The sequence below is a fragment of the Cupressus sempervirens genome, chromosome 10, assembly GCF_028749045.1.
Source record: "Cupressus sempervirens isolate cs-2001-9-10 chromosome 10, ASM2874904v1, whole genome shotgun sequence".
Lineage (NCBI taxonomy): Eukaryota > Viridiplantae > Streptophyta > Pinopsida > Cupressales > Cupressaceae > Cupressus > Cupressus sempervirens.
In genome coordinates this window covers 430,124,737-430,142,437 of record NC_143127.1, presented here as the reverse complement: position 1 = coordinate 430,142,437, position 17,701 = coordinate 430,124,737, and the positions used below count along the sequence as shown (strand labels likewise).

General features: G+C 33.8%; 1 protein-coding gene across 2 annotated transcripts in view; it reads left to right on the top strand.

Moving 5' to 3' along the window:
* Nucleotides 1-5,585: 5,585 nt before the first annotated feature.
* Nucleotides 5,586-17,701, top strand: part of LOC149534559 (Tautomerase/MIF superfamily protein) — a 31,222-nt gene continuing 19,106 nt past the window's right edge. For both annotated transcript variants that reach the window (XM_089805212.1, XM_089805211.1), the window contains exons 1-2: nt 5,586-5,840; nt 5,929-6,129. In XM_089805212.1, the coding sequence (XP_089661338.1) occupies nt 5,730-5,840; nt 5,929-6,129 (312 nt within the window). In that variant the 5' untranslated portion in view covers nt 5,586-5,729. The remainder of the gene's footprint in view (nt 5,841-5,928; nt 6,130-17,701) is intronic.

Below are 17,701 nucleotides of genomic sequence, written 5' to 3'. Positions count from 1 at the left end.
CCTACTTTTTACAGTTAAAAAGTTTGAAAGGAAGCTTACCTTTGTACTTCCCCTTTCCTCTGACCATTCTTTTTGCAAAAAGAGCCTCCATCTCTTCTTGTTTGGCTTCTTCAACATACAAGCTTTTCAAGTCTCTCATGTATCTGGATGTGCTTGCCTCCTCCCTTCCTTTTTTTGTTATAGCTAGTGCAACTAAGGCTTTGAATGCAATTTCAACCTTGGGTGGTTGACTGTTGTTGAGGTTGCTAAGGTCAAATGTAGTGAGCTTACCTACCAAGGCATCAAGAGATACCTCAATCTTGTCTATTGTTCTTAGCTCTTGAATGGCTAACACCCTTATGACATATTTGGGTTGTAGGGTTCTCAACATCTTGCTTATACACTCATCTTCTTGTAGTATGCCTCCAGATGCTCTGATGACTAGCATTACATCCTTACCCACTTGCCATAGGCTTTAATATCTTTGCCTTTCTACATCCTCATGCCATTGAAATTTCCTCTCAGGCTTTTAACTTTAACCTTGATGACATGCTTATCAATACCATAGATGATTTTGAGCTTCTCCCACATCTCGTATGTTATCTCTGGGTCTTCAAAATCTTTGTACTCATAGTAGGACAAGGTGCTTGCTAGAGCATCCATTGTGGTTGTGTTTATTTATTTCTCCTTTATCTAGTATGAGCTGATTTGATTAACATGTTCAACATATTTGACCTCTACATGGGTCTAGCAAGCATCGCCAAGAGTTCTCAAATGCAAACACATCTTTCTACACTATGAGCTATAATTTTCCTTGGAAAACTTCAATGCATCTCTCTTATAACACCTTTGATCATTTCCTTGAGTCGTTAAACTCTTTACTTTAGAGGACCTAGGCTCTAATACCAATTTTTGGTCCTACCACATGTCAGGTTATAGAGAGGGGGATGAATCAGTTACTCACTAATTTTAACTTTTTCACTCTCTATCACACTTCACACTTGCCTACGAGTTTGTGTTTTCTATAACTTAACCGGTCAGGATTAAGAAAAAAAAAAGAACATGAAAATAACAACAGAAAACACAACATTTTTCTCATGGAAACCCTACTAGGGTAAAAACCATAGTGTGTGAGTTGATCCTTACAAACCTTGCACTCTCCTGAAGTGTGCCCAATCAAGAGCGTATCTCTGTTAAAATATTACAAAGACATTGTTAGGTTCCACCCAATTAAGGGATTTCGATACAACTTGTTAGAGTATTTCCTTGTTAGGAGCAGCCTGGCTAAAGGACTTTTGAACACAAGTTAATGTGTTATCTTGTTAGTAGATTTAGTACAAATAACCTATTAGGGTCCACCCTTGACAAGATTTATAGTTGCAAAGATTAGTAAACAATAGGGAATAATATAACAAAGTAGATATTGCACTTATCTTGGAATAGATCATTCTTTAGCTCTCTTAACCCATGTGGAACAATGCTCTTCCTTCTCTTGACTCTGGAACTTTAGACTTTGATCACTTGTGAGCTTGTCTTTCCTTGCTCTTGCGCACAATTACTCTTGTGTTGTTCAGGCTTATTAGCTTCTCCTCAACACCTTAACTCTTAGGAAGTGACTTCTCTCTATCACTCTCCCTCACACCTTGAGATTACACTTAGCTTGACCCTTCTGGCCCTCTAGCTAATCACTCAACAATCTAACCCTTTCTCTTTTGAATCTATCTCCTTTTATACTTTTCTTGCTTCGCTTAAAAGCCCTAAGCTGCAAATTTAAAATTTGAATTCTCACCCCTACTGCTTGCTTGACTTCCTATTATAGCAGTGTGTTGCTCTTAGATTTAGCATGTTTGTACTTGATTCATGAGTGTCATGTGTCCTTAGTGGCTTGCTCTTGTTGGAAAGAACTCAAATTTGAACTCTTATGGCTGTTCCTCAATATGTTAACCCATCATTAAGTGTGATAATGAGTGCACTCATACCCACTTCATGATGTGGCACTCACGTGTATCCTAATCCATGCTTTCCTTTCTAACTTGGCCAAACCATCTTGTATGTCCACCAATCAATCTGCTTTCCTTTTATCTTGGCATCCTTCTGCTCACACATGCTTCCCTTAGCATGCTTCATCTAAGTAGACTACTTCTGTCATCACCTCTACCGGGCTCACACATTTTTTCTTCTCTAATCACCTAGGTTGTGAACTAGAGTTACACATCAGTGTTCCTTGTCGCTCGTTGCTCCCTACTAGTCTTTGTTCCTTCTTGTGTCTTGACACCAATAACAATACCTTTGATAACCAAGTCCATCGATCAATCTACTAATAAATCTTCAAGGTTAAAGACAATTATGCCAACATATTACTCTTGAGACATTTCATATCTACGTGTTATTTCATATATTGTATGTATACACATATTATCTAACGAGTTCATGTACATGTTATTTTGTAGACAATTCATGTACATTATATATATTTACTATTATATATTCATACATTATATATGTTCGTGTTTTTATATATATTCATGTTTAAAATGTTGATAATTTTATTAAGTCTAGACAACTTGTGTACATTAGGATGTTCATGTTATACACACATGTTCATGTTATGAATGTTCATACTTTCATTAATTATGTACTCCTTTTGTACATTAGGACATGTTCATTAACTTTAGCATTAAAATATTTCAGCATGCATATCAAATCATACATAAAAAACATAGATATAACATGAACAAAAAAGTAGTTTATTCTCACTAATTTGTCATGAGTAATTAAACTAGAACTAATAGGAAATATAAAACTAATGTATTAAGGGGATGTCAAAAATGGATGTCTTAAGAGGATGTTGAAAAAGGTTTGTCTTAAGGGGCACCTTAAGACACATATGAGTCCTAAATAAAACCATAATCCCATATCTAAATAATTTATAACTCCATGATGATTTGTTATCCCTTCACCTCAAGAGCTACATAGCCCTGCATCTCCCTTATCCTTTCAACCTCCTAAGAAAGATCAAGATATTACTTCCATCATCCCAAATGAGCTTATTGAAAATCAAGATAAAGACACTCTTCCTATGCTATCAAAAGATCTTTGTTAAGATTAGAGTATCCCCTCATTCCATTGTTATACTCCTTCATATCAACCTCAAAACTCTCCCATTCTTCCTAATAATTAGCCTATACATAAATAGCCTCAAGCACCAATTGCTCCTATCAAATATATTCATGAACACATTGACATAAAGATGAATCCCAAAGATGAGAGCCTTGGCCATATCACTCACTCTATGGTGTTGATATCCCTATCCATTATCTATTTTCATCCTCCAAATTCATCTCGGGTCTTTATATCCCCAAGGTAAAACCTTCAAACCTTCCATCCATATTGGGATCTTATATTCCTCCATCCCCTTATGCCTATCATTCCTAATTTTCATCCATTTCCCCCATTATACATCAAGATCAACAAAGATATACATCCTTGAGAAATTTTCATCCATCCATCTAGACTTGCCATATCTATTACAGATATTATGATTATGGGAGAGATTTTTAGATTGTGGGAGAACATGTTGCTATTTGTGTTTGGCATTAATGTTTAGTCATTGATATCAACATATCTATCCATGCGACATTATTCCTGTTGTTCATCAATGTAGATAGAGTTTAAGTGAAGACACAATTTGCTAAACCTAAGATAGCAAATGTCATGCGATGATATTTGGTGAGTCTACATACTATATTTTTCATCACATGTATTTGTGTGTCGATTCAGAGAAGTTACAAATGATTTGTTAAATACTAGTTAGTGGTAGTATTTATTGAGAACTATTTCAGGCCATGTTTGGTATTTTGTTTGACAAATTCTTGTGGAGTAGAATTTTATTTTGTGATTTAGAATACTATTAGAAACAAAGAATAATGGGGCGGGGGTGGGTTAAATCAGTATTCCAACACTTTGAGCTCAACTATATTTCAATACTTAACCATATACATGAATAAATGAATGAATTGAAAAATTAAGTACATAACACCAAGAAACTCATTACACCATGATTTGTTAACTAGGGAAAACCCTAGTGGGGATGGTACCCACAAGAAATGCACTAATATGCAAATACTTTGTTAGGAGTGTTGACCTTGTTAGGAGTCTATTACATACATTTAGTTCACAAGTCCTTGTTAGAGATCTCAACCCTATTAGAAGTTGTTTTATAGTTGCTCACTACTCATACAATGATATATAATATATACAAGAGTTATAAATCCTATACCAAAACTAACTGTACTGATATATTCAATAACTGAATAGTAATTTGTGTACCTTGCATTTGATCATGCCCAGGCAACAACTAATTATATCTAACCATCAAGACATCAATATACTATCATATATAAAGCTCACATATCATGTGCATAATATTACTATACTTCGCACAAGCAAAATGCATCTCTTATATACCTTTTTTATTATCCTATCCAGTTAACCTTGTGGATAAAATGTGTAAACACTTATCCAAAAGTATTTGTTCTACATTTATTGAGAATTATTTCAGGCTTTACTTATTGAGAATCGTTGTCTATTTCTAACCATCGACCATAAGTTACAAATGATTTGTTGCAGACTGGTTAGTGGTGGTATCTATTGAGAATTATTTTAGGTAGTGGTTTGGTATTTTGTTTGGCAAGTTTTGGTGGAGTAAAATTTTAGTTTACGATTTAGGATACTTCACAAAGACATATATTCATGTCTATCTATAGATTTATTTAAGGATCACTGACTCAAAAGTTGATTTCTCCACTTCAACCATCTCCCTCCTTTTCCTCCTTCCTCTCCACTACTGTTGCCCTCTTCCCTTTCTCCTTACGAATCTTCATTTCAACTTTCTCTCATCCTCTTCTTCTTATTTCTCCTTGCCAATGTGCTTCCTTCTTCCAGTTTCCTCTACTTGTGGCTACCACCACCTTCAATTGTTAAATAGTCACGTCATCCTCTTACTTGTCACCTTAATCACCAACCTTTCATCCTCCTTCTATGCTTGCAAACTCTACCTCACACTTGGAATCAATCGTAGCCTTCTAGCCTCTATTTTTGCAAAACCTAAATAAGATTCAAAATTACAACAATAGTATTAACACTATTTGTTCATAAAATTTATAAACAAACTTTTAATTATATTTTACTTGTTAGAAATTAATAATTAAAAGATTGAATTAAGAAAATGTACCCCTTAAAAAATGTACCTTCCCTCCTATCTCTCTATATTTATATTTTATATTATATTTGCCCTATTCATTTTCCTATGGGACTACCCTCAAATAAAAATAGGAACAAACTCTCTACCATAGGCGGGCCTGTTTGTTTGCTGGAATTTGGGATAAGAAAACGAGAATAGGAAAATTGAAATAAATTTATTCCAATTTTGGTCCAAAATGAAAATAAATCGAATTCCAATTTTTTTTAAGAATTAGATTTATTCTTGCATTGGATCAAAATTGAAATAGATTTATTCCAATTTTCCTATTCCCGTTTCCTTATTCGAGGGTAATTCCAGCAACCAAACGTTAAGGATGACCGAAAGGATTTACAATTTCCATCCAGAAAAACGTAGCCTCAAAATGTAGCACAAAATTAGATAAGGCAGGAGCTTCTAGAGCAGCTTACATATTTATTGAAAAGACTCGTAAAAGCGGAAGCCTAGCCTTCAAATTCGTGAAGTTGCGTGACAGTTATAGAGTGCGGAAATGCCTACGCTGAATCTGACAACCAATGTACCTGTGGACGGGGTCGTAAGTTCAGACATCCTCAAAGATTGCAGCAAGGCTGTGGCCAGGGTCATTGGCAAACCTGAATCTGTAAGCTAACTCATTTCTTTCAAGTTTGCCTAGCTGCTCATATGAGCATGAATCACGATGACACATTCAATTATGTTCTTGTGTTTAGTATGTGATGGTGTTGCTGAAAGGAGGAGTACCCATTTCATTCGGGGGTACTGAGGAACCAGCTGCATATGGCGAGCTTGTTTCCATTGGAGGGCTGGGTCCTTCTGTCAACGGAAAACTCAGTTCAGCGATTTCAGACATCCTCGAGTCCAAGCTCTCCGTCGACAAGTCAAGGTTTTATATCAAGTTTTATGATGTGCAGGTAACTACACGAAATCTCTAATTTCAAAAATTTGAACTGCTAGCCAATGGAATTCATAATATATTCTGTTCTGGTAAACAAGTAAACTGAATTCTCGTAATGTTGTGTTTAGTTATGCTCTGTTTTCTCATTAACTCTTTGCAAGACTGGATGCTGGGCCTTCGCAGACAGGGCCGCTAAATTGTGTTTTTTGTCACTAGGACAAATTTTGCATAGGGCAGATGCCCCCTAAAATAAGAGTTTTGTGTCGTTAACTATTTTCCGTCAGGTTCCATTCTGAGAGAAATGCACTAGATTGAGTGTGAGAATATATATATGTTAGACCTTGTCATCAAAAGTTCGAAAAACAGTTATTCATGCAATCTCTAAGGGGTTTATAACACCGACAGCTTTGTAGACAACAATTTTTTTTTTTTTGTAGCTCTGGATAGCCCCATTAGTTGCAAATATTCGTACTCGCATTTTGGAAGCCTTTTAAAGAAGCAAGTTTGTGGTTTGCAAATTCAACAGGTTTCTTCGGAACTGTCAACAGAGCCCATCACTAAACTAGCGAAAACACTGGAAGTGTCGCCAATCAACACAAAGCAGAAATAAGTCTTACGAGCCTCTGTTCATATGACACAACACACTGGGATGCAACTATCAAAAGTATTTTTCTCTGCTTTAGTGCCCTCAATGTCTCATCACAAGAAATCTCACAAATTGTGGATGATCTGCCCACGGTTTCTGTGCTTATTTAACATGTAGCCTGGGAAAATATGGCATTTTAATTTTAGGTTAATTGGCAAATGTACTTCCCAATTTTCCAGTATTTCTGAGGGTTTTGCTTGGTAGTAAAGTGTTAAGACAAGGAAGATATGGTAGCCATACAAGAAGGTCGCATAAATTAAGCACATCTGGAAATGAATGAATTACAAGGGTTGAAAAACAATTTGCATAAGAAAACTTTAAAAATTTTCTTTAGAGAGTCATTGCATATGTGTAAATCAGATCATTCACCTTGTAATGAAAAAATCTAGGTCTGAAGACAGATCTGTTTCAAGGTTGCCTATAGTATTCAAGCACCAGGAAATGTGAGGGAAGAGGGAAGAGACTTTTTGAACAGTCTTCTTTTGGGCCAAAGTTGTTTATAGCTATGATAAGTCCGAGTTGCAACTATCTTACAAGGGTCCTGTACATACAAAAGCTCCCAGAGTTAATGCATTAGACCATTCTGATGCCAATTTCTGTAGTAAACTATTATGAGTATGTATTATCGCTCTAAGGGTGCTTTAGAGCACCCTTCTATCCATATCTGTGCATCAAATATATAGATACATTCATCTGATTATCAACAGGGAGAGATCTATTGGAGTCGGAAGCTGTTAAACATCAATTAATTTAGCTTTATCTAGATATGGCTCTGATACAGCAGTCCCCATTTGCAGGCATTATTTTGATATGCACAATCATATCAGGTTTATAGTCTACCAGTGTCATAGTATCTTGAGGAGAAAAAAACATTTCTTTCATTGCATCTAATCATCATAGCATATTGTGTAAAAAAAAAAATTTCTTTCATTGCACCTAATCATACTATATTGTGGAAGAAAAACACATTTCTTTCATTGCATCTGATCACTAATCTACCATATCTACTTAATGATCAGAGTAGGTGTTCTACACCTTGCCAACCCTAGGAACACTGTTATAATTTAAGTAAGCACTTATCCGCAAAAATGTCAGTTCTTGCACTTTAACCAATTTTGGGTTGAATGCATTCCTAGCAACCTCAAGGTTTTTTTTCCAAGCAATCCAAGTACTCCTTGTTCGAAGTACCTTCTGGTATTTCTGCCCTTTGTTGAATTTGTCGCCTTGATACAAAATCTTGAGGATAGATCTCATAGATTTCTGAGTTGAGGTTCACGCCAATAATATATAGAGATGTAATTCCCATCTATTACTTCAAATGGCACTCTCATCCAATTGTTAGTGCAGAACGCCCCCCTTATCATCTTATGACAGCATAGCATCTCTATTACTTCAGATGGCACTCTCATTCACTGCTAATATGAATGTTAACATCTATGGTTCAAACTATATTAGTTTGAACACGAACAGTTCGACCATGTAACTGAATCACGGTGATTCATTTGCAATTCATTAGTCCATTCTTAGCATGACAACTGGGAGAGATGAAGCATCGTTCGACAAAGTAACACTAAACCTTGAAACAATGAATTCCACCTCCCTCAACAATTTCACAAATGTATGGAGAGTCACAAATTAAGAGACCATGCAACAATATGATGCCTTGTTTGAAACGACACACTAGAGCATAGCTTGATTCTGCAACCATGGACCCAAGAAACGCTGAGAAATCCAAATGTTTCTCTTTTCTTTATTTCCTGTTAATTCACACCTCTATAACAGTAGTAGCAGCTCAATCATGGAAGTAATGGTTGTTGTAGGTGTATTTCTTGAATCTTCAGTTCATAGCCCGATGAACATATAATATTTAGGATAAGTGTCTTAGCAGGGCACTGTTATTGTTATTTCAAATACAAGAGACTTCTTTCTATCCCCTCTCCTGGTTTTAAGATGATTTGCAAATAGCTATGATAATAATCTCTTGAGAGAGATATATATGTGTGAAAGCTGGTTAATTCAATTGCTATGCCAGAGCCATTTGACAACAAAAAATGAGTCTGATTTATATCTTCAGCCGTATGTTTTAATGATTTGCAGATTATAATATGCCTGATATCAGTAACCCCAATTACTTGTGAATCAGCAAAGGAGATAATTGTTGCTCTACCCATAATTTCAACAACCTAGTGCATTTTTTCAGCTACTAATCCAAGAATGGATTCACACACAGAATCTGATATCATTCATAATGTCTGAATTGTATTAAAATGATCTTACATGTCTTAGTAGGCAAAACAATTGGTGACAATAACTATCTCAAAGAGGTCGATATAGAATTTTGGCAGGGTGTTGATAAACCCTCTTAGGCGACGGGAAAATGGATCTCTGCTATCTTCACTCCTAATTGATGCATCACTCAACTAAGTTGCATCAAGGGGCGCATATACATTCAGGATTGATTCTAACTATACACATTCAGGATTGATTCTAACTTGTCTCAGATTGTTATTCAACTGATTCTTTTATTAACAACTCATAACCTGATGGGTGACAGGAACTCGTTTAATCTTCTGTAGCAATATTTGGTTTCCTACATCAACTTAATACAAACCAACCACTTCCCTACTTAATTTGAAATACATAGATGACTTGATCATCTTTGAATACATAAAACTGAACATCCATCCGACTACACACAAATTATCAAACAATAATAAACTATGTTCGAATCCACACCACTGTCCTGCATGTGAGATTTAAGTTCGGGTCCGAGCCGACGATCAAACAAGACATTTCAAACATGAACCAAAACTACGAATTTCATGGCTCGCATTGATGTTTATCAACATCACATATTATTCATGTGATTATACATATCGGTGAATACATGAACATATTCATCTGATTTAGAGATTGACTTCTGCGTGACACGAGTAGGGATAAATAGAACTAGAAAACAAAAGAGAAAACAAAAAAATATGATACAAAACTCCTCCGCGATCCTAGAAAATAGATCGTGGAGAGTTTAAATGACTCCCATCGATTTCACAACCCTCAAAACGGTAGAATTTTACATACAATTGAATCAGAAAATTGTGTTTTCTAGAACCAATTCCAAAACAACAAATTTAACTTGAATTCAAAACTGATCAATGTGTTGCTGTTCTAAAACAAAACCATCGATATGCTAAGAGTTCAGAATATTGATTCAGGAAAGAAAACAAAGAAAATCACAAATCCAAAACTATAGAATCACAAAAATCAGAAAAACTCAAAAACTTTCTATTCCTCTGCTATGCATCCGATCCCAATTACTTTCAAAAATCTGCCTCTTCAATACTTTCCTATCTCTGATGTAGGAAGATGAAATGTCATCCAAAATCAAGAATATAGAGCCGTTTTTCAAATCATGAGGAATCAAAAACTGCTGCTAACTTTCTGTAGCTATCGATTGTTTAGTTGGCTTATTATTAAACACACAAAATAAACTTAAAGAAAACTGACTCAACATCAAAATGAAACACACTTTGTCCTAAGTGGCTATAATTGGAGATTTTATCGAATCACTCCTCCTTTTATGCCACCACAACATAGGACTTTATCACAAACATTAAAATTGAAAACATTTAAATTAGTAGTCGCATGCTTTTGTACATGCAACGAGTGCACCGATAGGAGATGAGATTTAAGAGAAAAATGTAGAATGAACATTAAATAATGTAAATATAAGTTTTAAAAAAATGAAAATACAAAAATAAAAAGTTGAAGATTAAAACATAGATATAAAATTTACAATATTTAGGAAATTTGAATATTACTTGAGAAACGTGTTCAATAATTTCAATATTTTACAATTAAATTCAATTTATCAAATATGAAAAAAATAATCATTTAAAAAAAAACCCATCAAAAAATTTATTACGAAAAATTAATAAGAGAAATACAAAAAAAATAATATGAAAAATAGCGACATCTCTAACAAATATTCTATTGACTAAATAAATTATAGAAACTGAAAAAACAATATTTAAAGAAAAAATTAAACTAATATAAAAAAATAATTTTAAGTAATTTAAAAACTAAAACCTAAATCAATTTAAAAAATTAAAAGTTTAATAAATAGAGATCACAACATAATCTAATGTGGAGATCACAAGTAGTTATTTTTTAAATAAATAAGAAAAGAAAAACAATAGTTAAAATTGGATATTTAAATTATAATCTTATGTGAACAAGTTAGATTATTAATAATTTTTAATTTAAATAACATAATATTTACTAAAATCTTGTAAATATATTAATAAATATTATTTATTTAAATTAAATTTATCAAATATGAAAAAATAATCATTTAAAAAAACTTATCAAAAACTCTATTATGAAAAATATATAAGAGAAATACAAAAAAAAATGTCTAATAAATATTCTATTGACTAAATAAATTATAGAAACTAAAAAATAATATTTAAAAAAAAATTAAACTAATATAAAATTAATTAAAATAATTAAAAATCTAAAATCTAAATCAATATTAAAAATCAAAAGTTAACTGAATAGACCACAACATGAGCTAATGTGGAGATCACAACTAATAAATAGAAAAAGAAAAACAATAGTTAAAAGTGGAGATAACAACTAATAAATATCAAAACAAGAGTTAAAAGTGGAGGGAGATAAAAACTGACTGGTAAATAATTAACGGGAAGGATTTTCAATTTTCCGGCCAAACTCTTGCAAATTTTCCGTCAAAAATTTAATTTCCTATGACAAAGTTCCCACAAATAGCCTATCAGCTAAAACATGACATTAACTTTCTGCATAATTTCCTGTAGCATTTTTAACCATGTTAGTTCTTATAGCATCTATTTGATCTGCCACTACAGCATACTCCCCTGTAGAATGAATCTCAAGTCCACTTGAGATGAGATGTTGTAATGATGAACCATGCTTGCTGATTTGTTTCTTATCCATCCAAATAGCTTCTGTTGTTGGTTTGTTCTTCCATTTGACTAAATATTGTGTATACTGTCTCCTTCGAGTCTTCTTTATCTTTGTATGGAGTATCTTCTCCAATTGAGGTGGTGCTGGTTTAGATACTTGCTGCAAATCTGTTGATACTGAATCTTCATGTGCTGGTTGGTTTTCTGAACTTTTGTATGGTGTGAGATCACAAAGATTAAATATGGGTGAAATACCAATGTTTGTAGGTAATTGAATCTTGTATGCATTGTGTCCATATTTTTCTAGAATTTGAGAAGGAACAACCTTCTTAGGTAATAACTTTGTATGTTTCGTTTGAGGTAATTTTTCTTTCTTCAAATATGCCCACACTAAATCACCAACCTTGAACTGTACTTCTCTTCTTTTTTGATCAGCAAATTCTTTGTATTTCTGATTTGAATTTTGTAGCTGCAATTTGACTTGATCTTGGACCTCTTCAATAGCTTCAGCAAATTCTTCACCATGTGAACTACTTGGAAAAGTGTTTGGAAGTTCTTTCAACTCAAGAATTCCTCTTGGGTGTGTACCATACACCTAAGTCACAAGGTTCGAATTCGAGTTCGACGACTATAAGATTCGAATGGAGTTCGGCAAGAGAAAAAATTCGAGAAAAAAATCGAATTAAATTTGCCTTATATATTTTTAATTATTTTTAAAAATAATTAAAAATATATGTAATATATCCTATAAATTATCAAAATAATTAGAATTGCCTAATAGATTTTAAAACTATAAAACATGATGACACATTTATAAAGTATAAAACATAGTATTTAATATTTACTAAGTATAAAACAAATTTTTTATTTTACATTAATTTAATAGACTAATTAAATATATATCTAATGACCTACTAGTCAAAGATTTTAAAATTCAAAGAATCAATTATATTACTTAAATTTTTATTTTTATTTTAAACATTTCATTTATAATCAACAAATTTAATAAAACAAAAATTTATTTATAATGAATAATGTAATATATGTATTATGTATTATTACATTATAAAGAAATAAACCTAAGATTCATGAATATTATTTCATTTGTACTTAAATTTAATATAACAAAGAATTCATTTATACATTACAATGAAACGAACTGAATATTACATAGCATTATTAAATAAAGTTAACAAAGACTATTACATTAAAATAAATTAAAGAAATATTGTGACGTTGAGAGAGATTTGAGGACTTCGCAGACACGGGAGCGGAAAATTGCAGGCATAAGGAAAATCATTGTGTTTGCAAGAGCCTGTGCACACTCGTCTACAGGAGCTGGAGATTTCGCATGTGCACACTCCACCGCTAGAGGACTATACAAACCTTCGTTGAAACCTCTATTGAATCCTTTGTTTTCAGAATTTTATGCGTTTCAGGGCTGAAAAAATGGTTCCAAAACCCTATAAAATATGTTGCCAAATGCCTACAATAGTAGTTTTTAAATATTTACAGCAATAAAAAAAATCTCCAATTTTTGCTGGCGAACACTGACGATTTTCATCGAATTTTTTAGGAAAAATTAATATTCGGCAAAATCCGAATCTCATGCTTGGGATTTGCCGAATCCTGTGACTTAGCCATACACAATCTAAAATGGAGATTTTCCTGTGCTTCTATTCACTGTATCATTGTATGAGAATTCAGCTTGAGCAAGTATAGAATCCCATTTTTCTCCATATTGTTTTGTAAGACATCTTAACCAACTTCCGTTTACCCATCGGTTTGTGGGTGATATGCAAATGAAAAAGATAAATGTGTGCCAAGTTTCTTCCAAAGGGTGCTCCAAAAATGACCTATAAATTTGCCATCTCTATTTGAAACAATATTCAATGGTAATCTATGAATTCAAACTATCTCTTTGAAGAATAAATCTGCTATGTATGAAAGCATCTTTAGTGGATTTACATGGTAAGAAATGTGCCATTTTACTAAATTTGTCTACAACAACAAAAACACTATCATACCCCTTTTGAGTTCTTGGTAATCCCATAACAAAATCCATACTGATACTTTCCAATGGTCTTGAAGGAATAGGTAGGGGCTGATACAATCCTGCATTAGTACTTTTACTTTTGCTTTTTTGACAAATGGTGCACTCTTCCACAAATTTTCTTACATCTTTTTGTAACTTTGGCCAAAAGTAATGTCTACGAACCAACTCTGAAGTCTTATCTAGTCCAAAGTGACTGGATAACGCTCCACTATGTTTCTCTTGTATGATGTTATCTCTCATAGAGCATTTTGGTATGCAAAGTTGTCCTTCTTTGAGCAATAGCCCTTCTTGAATCAGAAAATCAACATACTCATGATTGTATCTATCATCCGGATTAGTACATGATTGATAAAGCTCTTGAAAATCAAGATCATTAACATACATATCTTTCAGATTTGAAATTCTTGTAGTTTCCAAGTGAATTTGTGACCTAGTCAAAGTTCTTCTACTTAACGCATCAACAACCTCATTTGCAACTCCCTTTTTGTGTTTAATAGAAAAAGTGAATGCTTGCAATGTTTCTACCCATTTCATATGCCTATGATTCAGTTTCTCTTGACTGTTTAGAAAACTAAGGGCTTAGTTATCTGTGTATACAATGAATTCTTTGGGTAGCAAATAGTGTCTCCATTTCTTGAGGGGTTGGACAAGGGCATACATTTTCAAATCATATGAAGAATATTTCTGTTTAGCTTCACTGAGTTGCTCACTAAAGAAGGCTATAGGTCTACCCTTTTGATTAAGTACACCTTCTATTGCTATGTTGCTGGCATCACATTCTATTTGAAAGACTATACTAAAATTAGGAAATGCGAGGACTGGTTGTTGGGCTACTTTCTTTTTAAGAAGTTCAAAAGCTTCAATAGCTTTTGCTGTCCAAACAAATTTACATTTCTGCCCTCCTTTTATGGTATTCAAAATAGGTGCACAAATCAAACTGAAATTTCTAATGAACTTTCTGTAGAAAGTGGCTAAACCATGAAAATTTCTAACTGCTGCAATAGTTTTAGGAATTGGCCATGAAAGAATTGCAATTACCTTATCTTGATCCATCTTGAGTGTTCCCTTTGAGATTACAAATCCAAGGTATGTCAGCTCCTCTTGCATAAAAACTGCTTTTCTCCAAATTAATCATCAACTTTTCTTCTTGTAGCCTCCTCAGTACCAAGTCTAAATGTTTCAAATGTTCCTCTTTTGTGTTGCTGAAAGCTAAAATGTCATCTAGATATACTATCACAAACTTTCTTGTAAAATCTTTGAGAACTTCATTCATAAGTCTCATAAATGTACTAGGAGCGTTAGACAATCCAAATGGCATTACCTTCCATTCATATAATCCCTCATTTTTCTTGAATGTTGTTTTCCATTCATCTCCTGGCCTAATTCTTATTTGATGATATCCACTTTTTAAATCAATTTTTGAAAAATATCTTGCCTTACCCAAACAATCAAGTAAATCTTCTATTCTAGGCATTGGAGATCTGTACCTTATAGTGATCTTGTTCAATGCTCTCGAATCTGTGCATAGTCTCCATGTTCCTTCTTTCTTCAGTGCTAGGACTGCAAGTACTGCACATGCGCTTAGACTTTTTCCAATCAAACCAGTTTCAAGTAACTCTTCGATTTGCCTTGCCATTTCTTCATTCTATTGTGGTGTTAGCTTGTATGCAGCCTTGTTGGGTAATGTTGAACTTGGTATGAGATCAATTCAATGACTGATTTCTCTCATAGGTGGGAGACTTCCTGGTATTCCATCAGCTATGATTTCCTTGTACTTGTCCAGAATTTGTTTAACTTCTTCCCCTACCTTTTGTTTCTCTGTTTCTATCACTTCCACCTTCAAGTTCGAATGTTCCATTTCTGATTTTTGTTCCTCAATCTGATTTTCAGCATCATTCTGTAATTTATTTTCGAGTACTAGAATTAATGCAAAGAGCGGACACTTCTTTCTTTTAACTTCTTTAAGAAATTATTTCGTACCCATTACCGTGATCTTAGCTTCTATAGCTTTTGATTCTATTTGGCTTGGTTCGATTATAGGTAGCAATTCAATGACCTTTCCATTCTTTGTAATGGTGTATGTGTTCTTTACTCCGTCATGTTGTGCCTTGAGATCGTATTGCCATGGTCTACCAAAAAGTAAATGACACGCATCCATATTGACAATGTCAAACAATAATTTGTCTTTGTATGCTCCAATCTGAAATTCAACTCAAGCTTGCTCTTCCACTATAGTCTACTGTCCTTTATTCAATCAAGACATTTTGTAAGGATACAGATGCGGTGTTCTTGGTAACTTTAACTTCACCATTTCAAGAGCTACAAAATTCTTTGTAGAACTAGAGTCTACCAATACCTTGCAAACCTTTCCTCCAGACTTACAAGTAGTTCTGAAAACAAACTTCCTCTGTGGTGGTTCTGCTTTTAGAGGCATCTTCAACAATGTTTTTCTCATCATAAGTGCTTCTCCCCTTTCTGGATAACCATAAGTTTCTGAATTATCTTGTAAATCAGCTTTTTTTGTAAGGCGTATCTTCCTTTCTCCATGAGTACTAGAGCTTGCATTTGCTGGACATTTGTGTGCCATGTGACCTTCTTGGTTACAATTGTAACATCTCATTGTTCCATTCGTTCTTCTTGGTGATCTTCCTCTGAAATTTGGCCTTCTACCTCTGAAATTATCAAACTTGTTTACTTCATTATATGTCTCTGTTTGTGGCTGAAAATTTGGGCTTCTTCCTCTAAATGTGCCTCTTCCTCTGAATGATTGTCTTCCTCTACTTCTATTGTTATTCTCTTGTCTCATCTTGATTTTCTCCTCCACTTTCAAAGCTAGTTGATAACATTTAGCTACTATGTTAGGACTCAACAACTGCAACTCCTCTTGTATATTCATTCTTAAACCATTTAGGTATCTTGCTACTTTGATAGTCTCAGGTCCTGCAAATTTTGATCTTAGACTCAACTTCTGAAATTCCTTTGTATAAGTGCAGATATCCATATCTCTTTGTCTGAAATTTTGCCTTTTTTGATGTAATTGTACTTAATAATCTTTAGGGAGATATGTCCCTCTTATCATAGACAACATCTTCTTCCATGAACAAATTTTCCTCTTTCTCTTCCTTCACTCTTTCTTCTTGTATAAAATTCCACCATGTAAGGGCTGTTTCCTTCATTCTAGATTTAGCCAACTTGATTTGCTATGATTCTGAAATCTTCTCACATTCAAAGTGATTCTCTAAAGTTTTAATCCATTCCAATACTAATTCAGCATCCATCTTTCCCGTAAACATAGGTAACTCAGTGGATTTTCCTCCCAAAACCTTCAAAGCTTTAAAAAATGGTTTCTCAGTTTCAAATACTTCATCCTCATCATCATCTGGGACTTCTTCCTCCTCTTCTTCTTCTGCTTTCATTTCTTTCTTCTCAACCACATTCTTCGCGTGTTCCAACTTACTGGCTAATTCTACTAATATCCTTCACTTCTCTATTCTCTTTTTGATAGAGCTCTTCTTGCTCCTCAACCTTTTTAGCTAACTTTGCATTGGTCACCATCGTGCTTAACCCTACTGAAGACTTGCTAAGGAATATACAACATGTAACTTCACACAATTTGAAACCTCTTTAGCTCTGATACCAAAAATGATGCAGAGCTTCACCTTGGAAAACTCAGGAGGAAATGAATCACTCAACTAAGTTGCATCAAGGGGCACATACACATTTAAGATCGATTCTAACTTGTCTCGGATTGTTATTCAACTGATTCTTTTATTAACAACTCATAACGTGATGGGCGACAGGAACTCTTTTAATCTTCTGTCGCAACATTTGGTTTCCTGCATCAACTTAATACAAACCGATCACTTCCCTACTTAATTTGAAATACATAGATGACTTGATCATCTTTGAATACATAAAACCGAACATCCATCCGACTGCACACGAA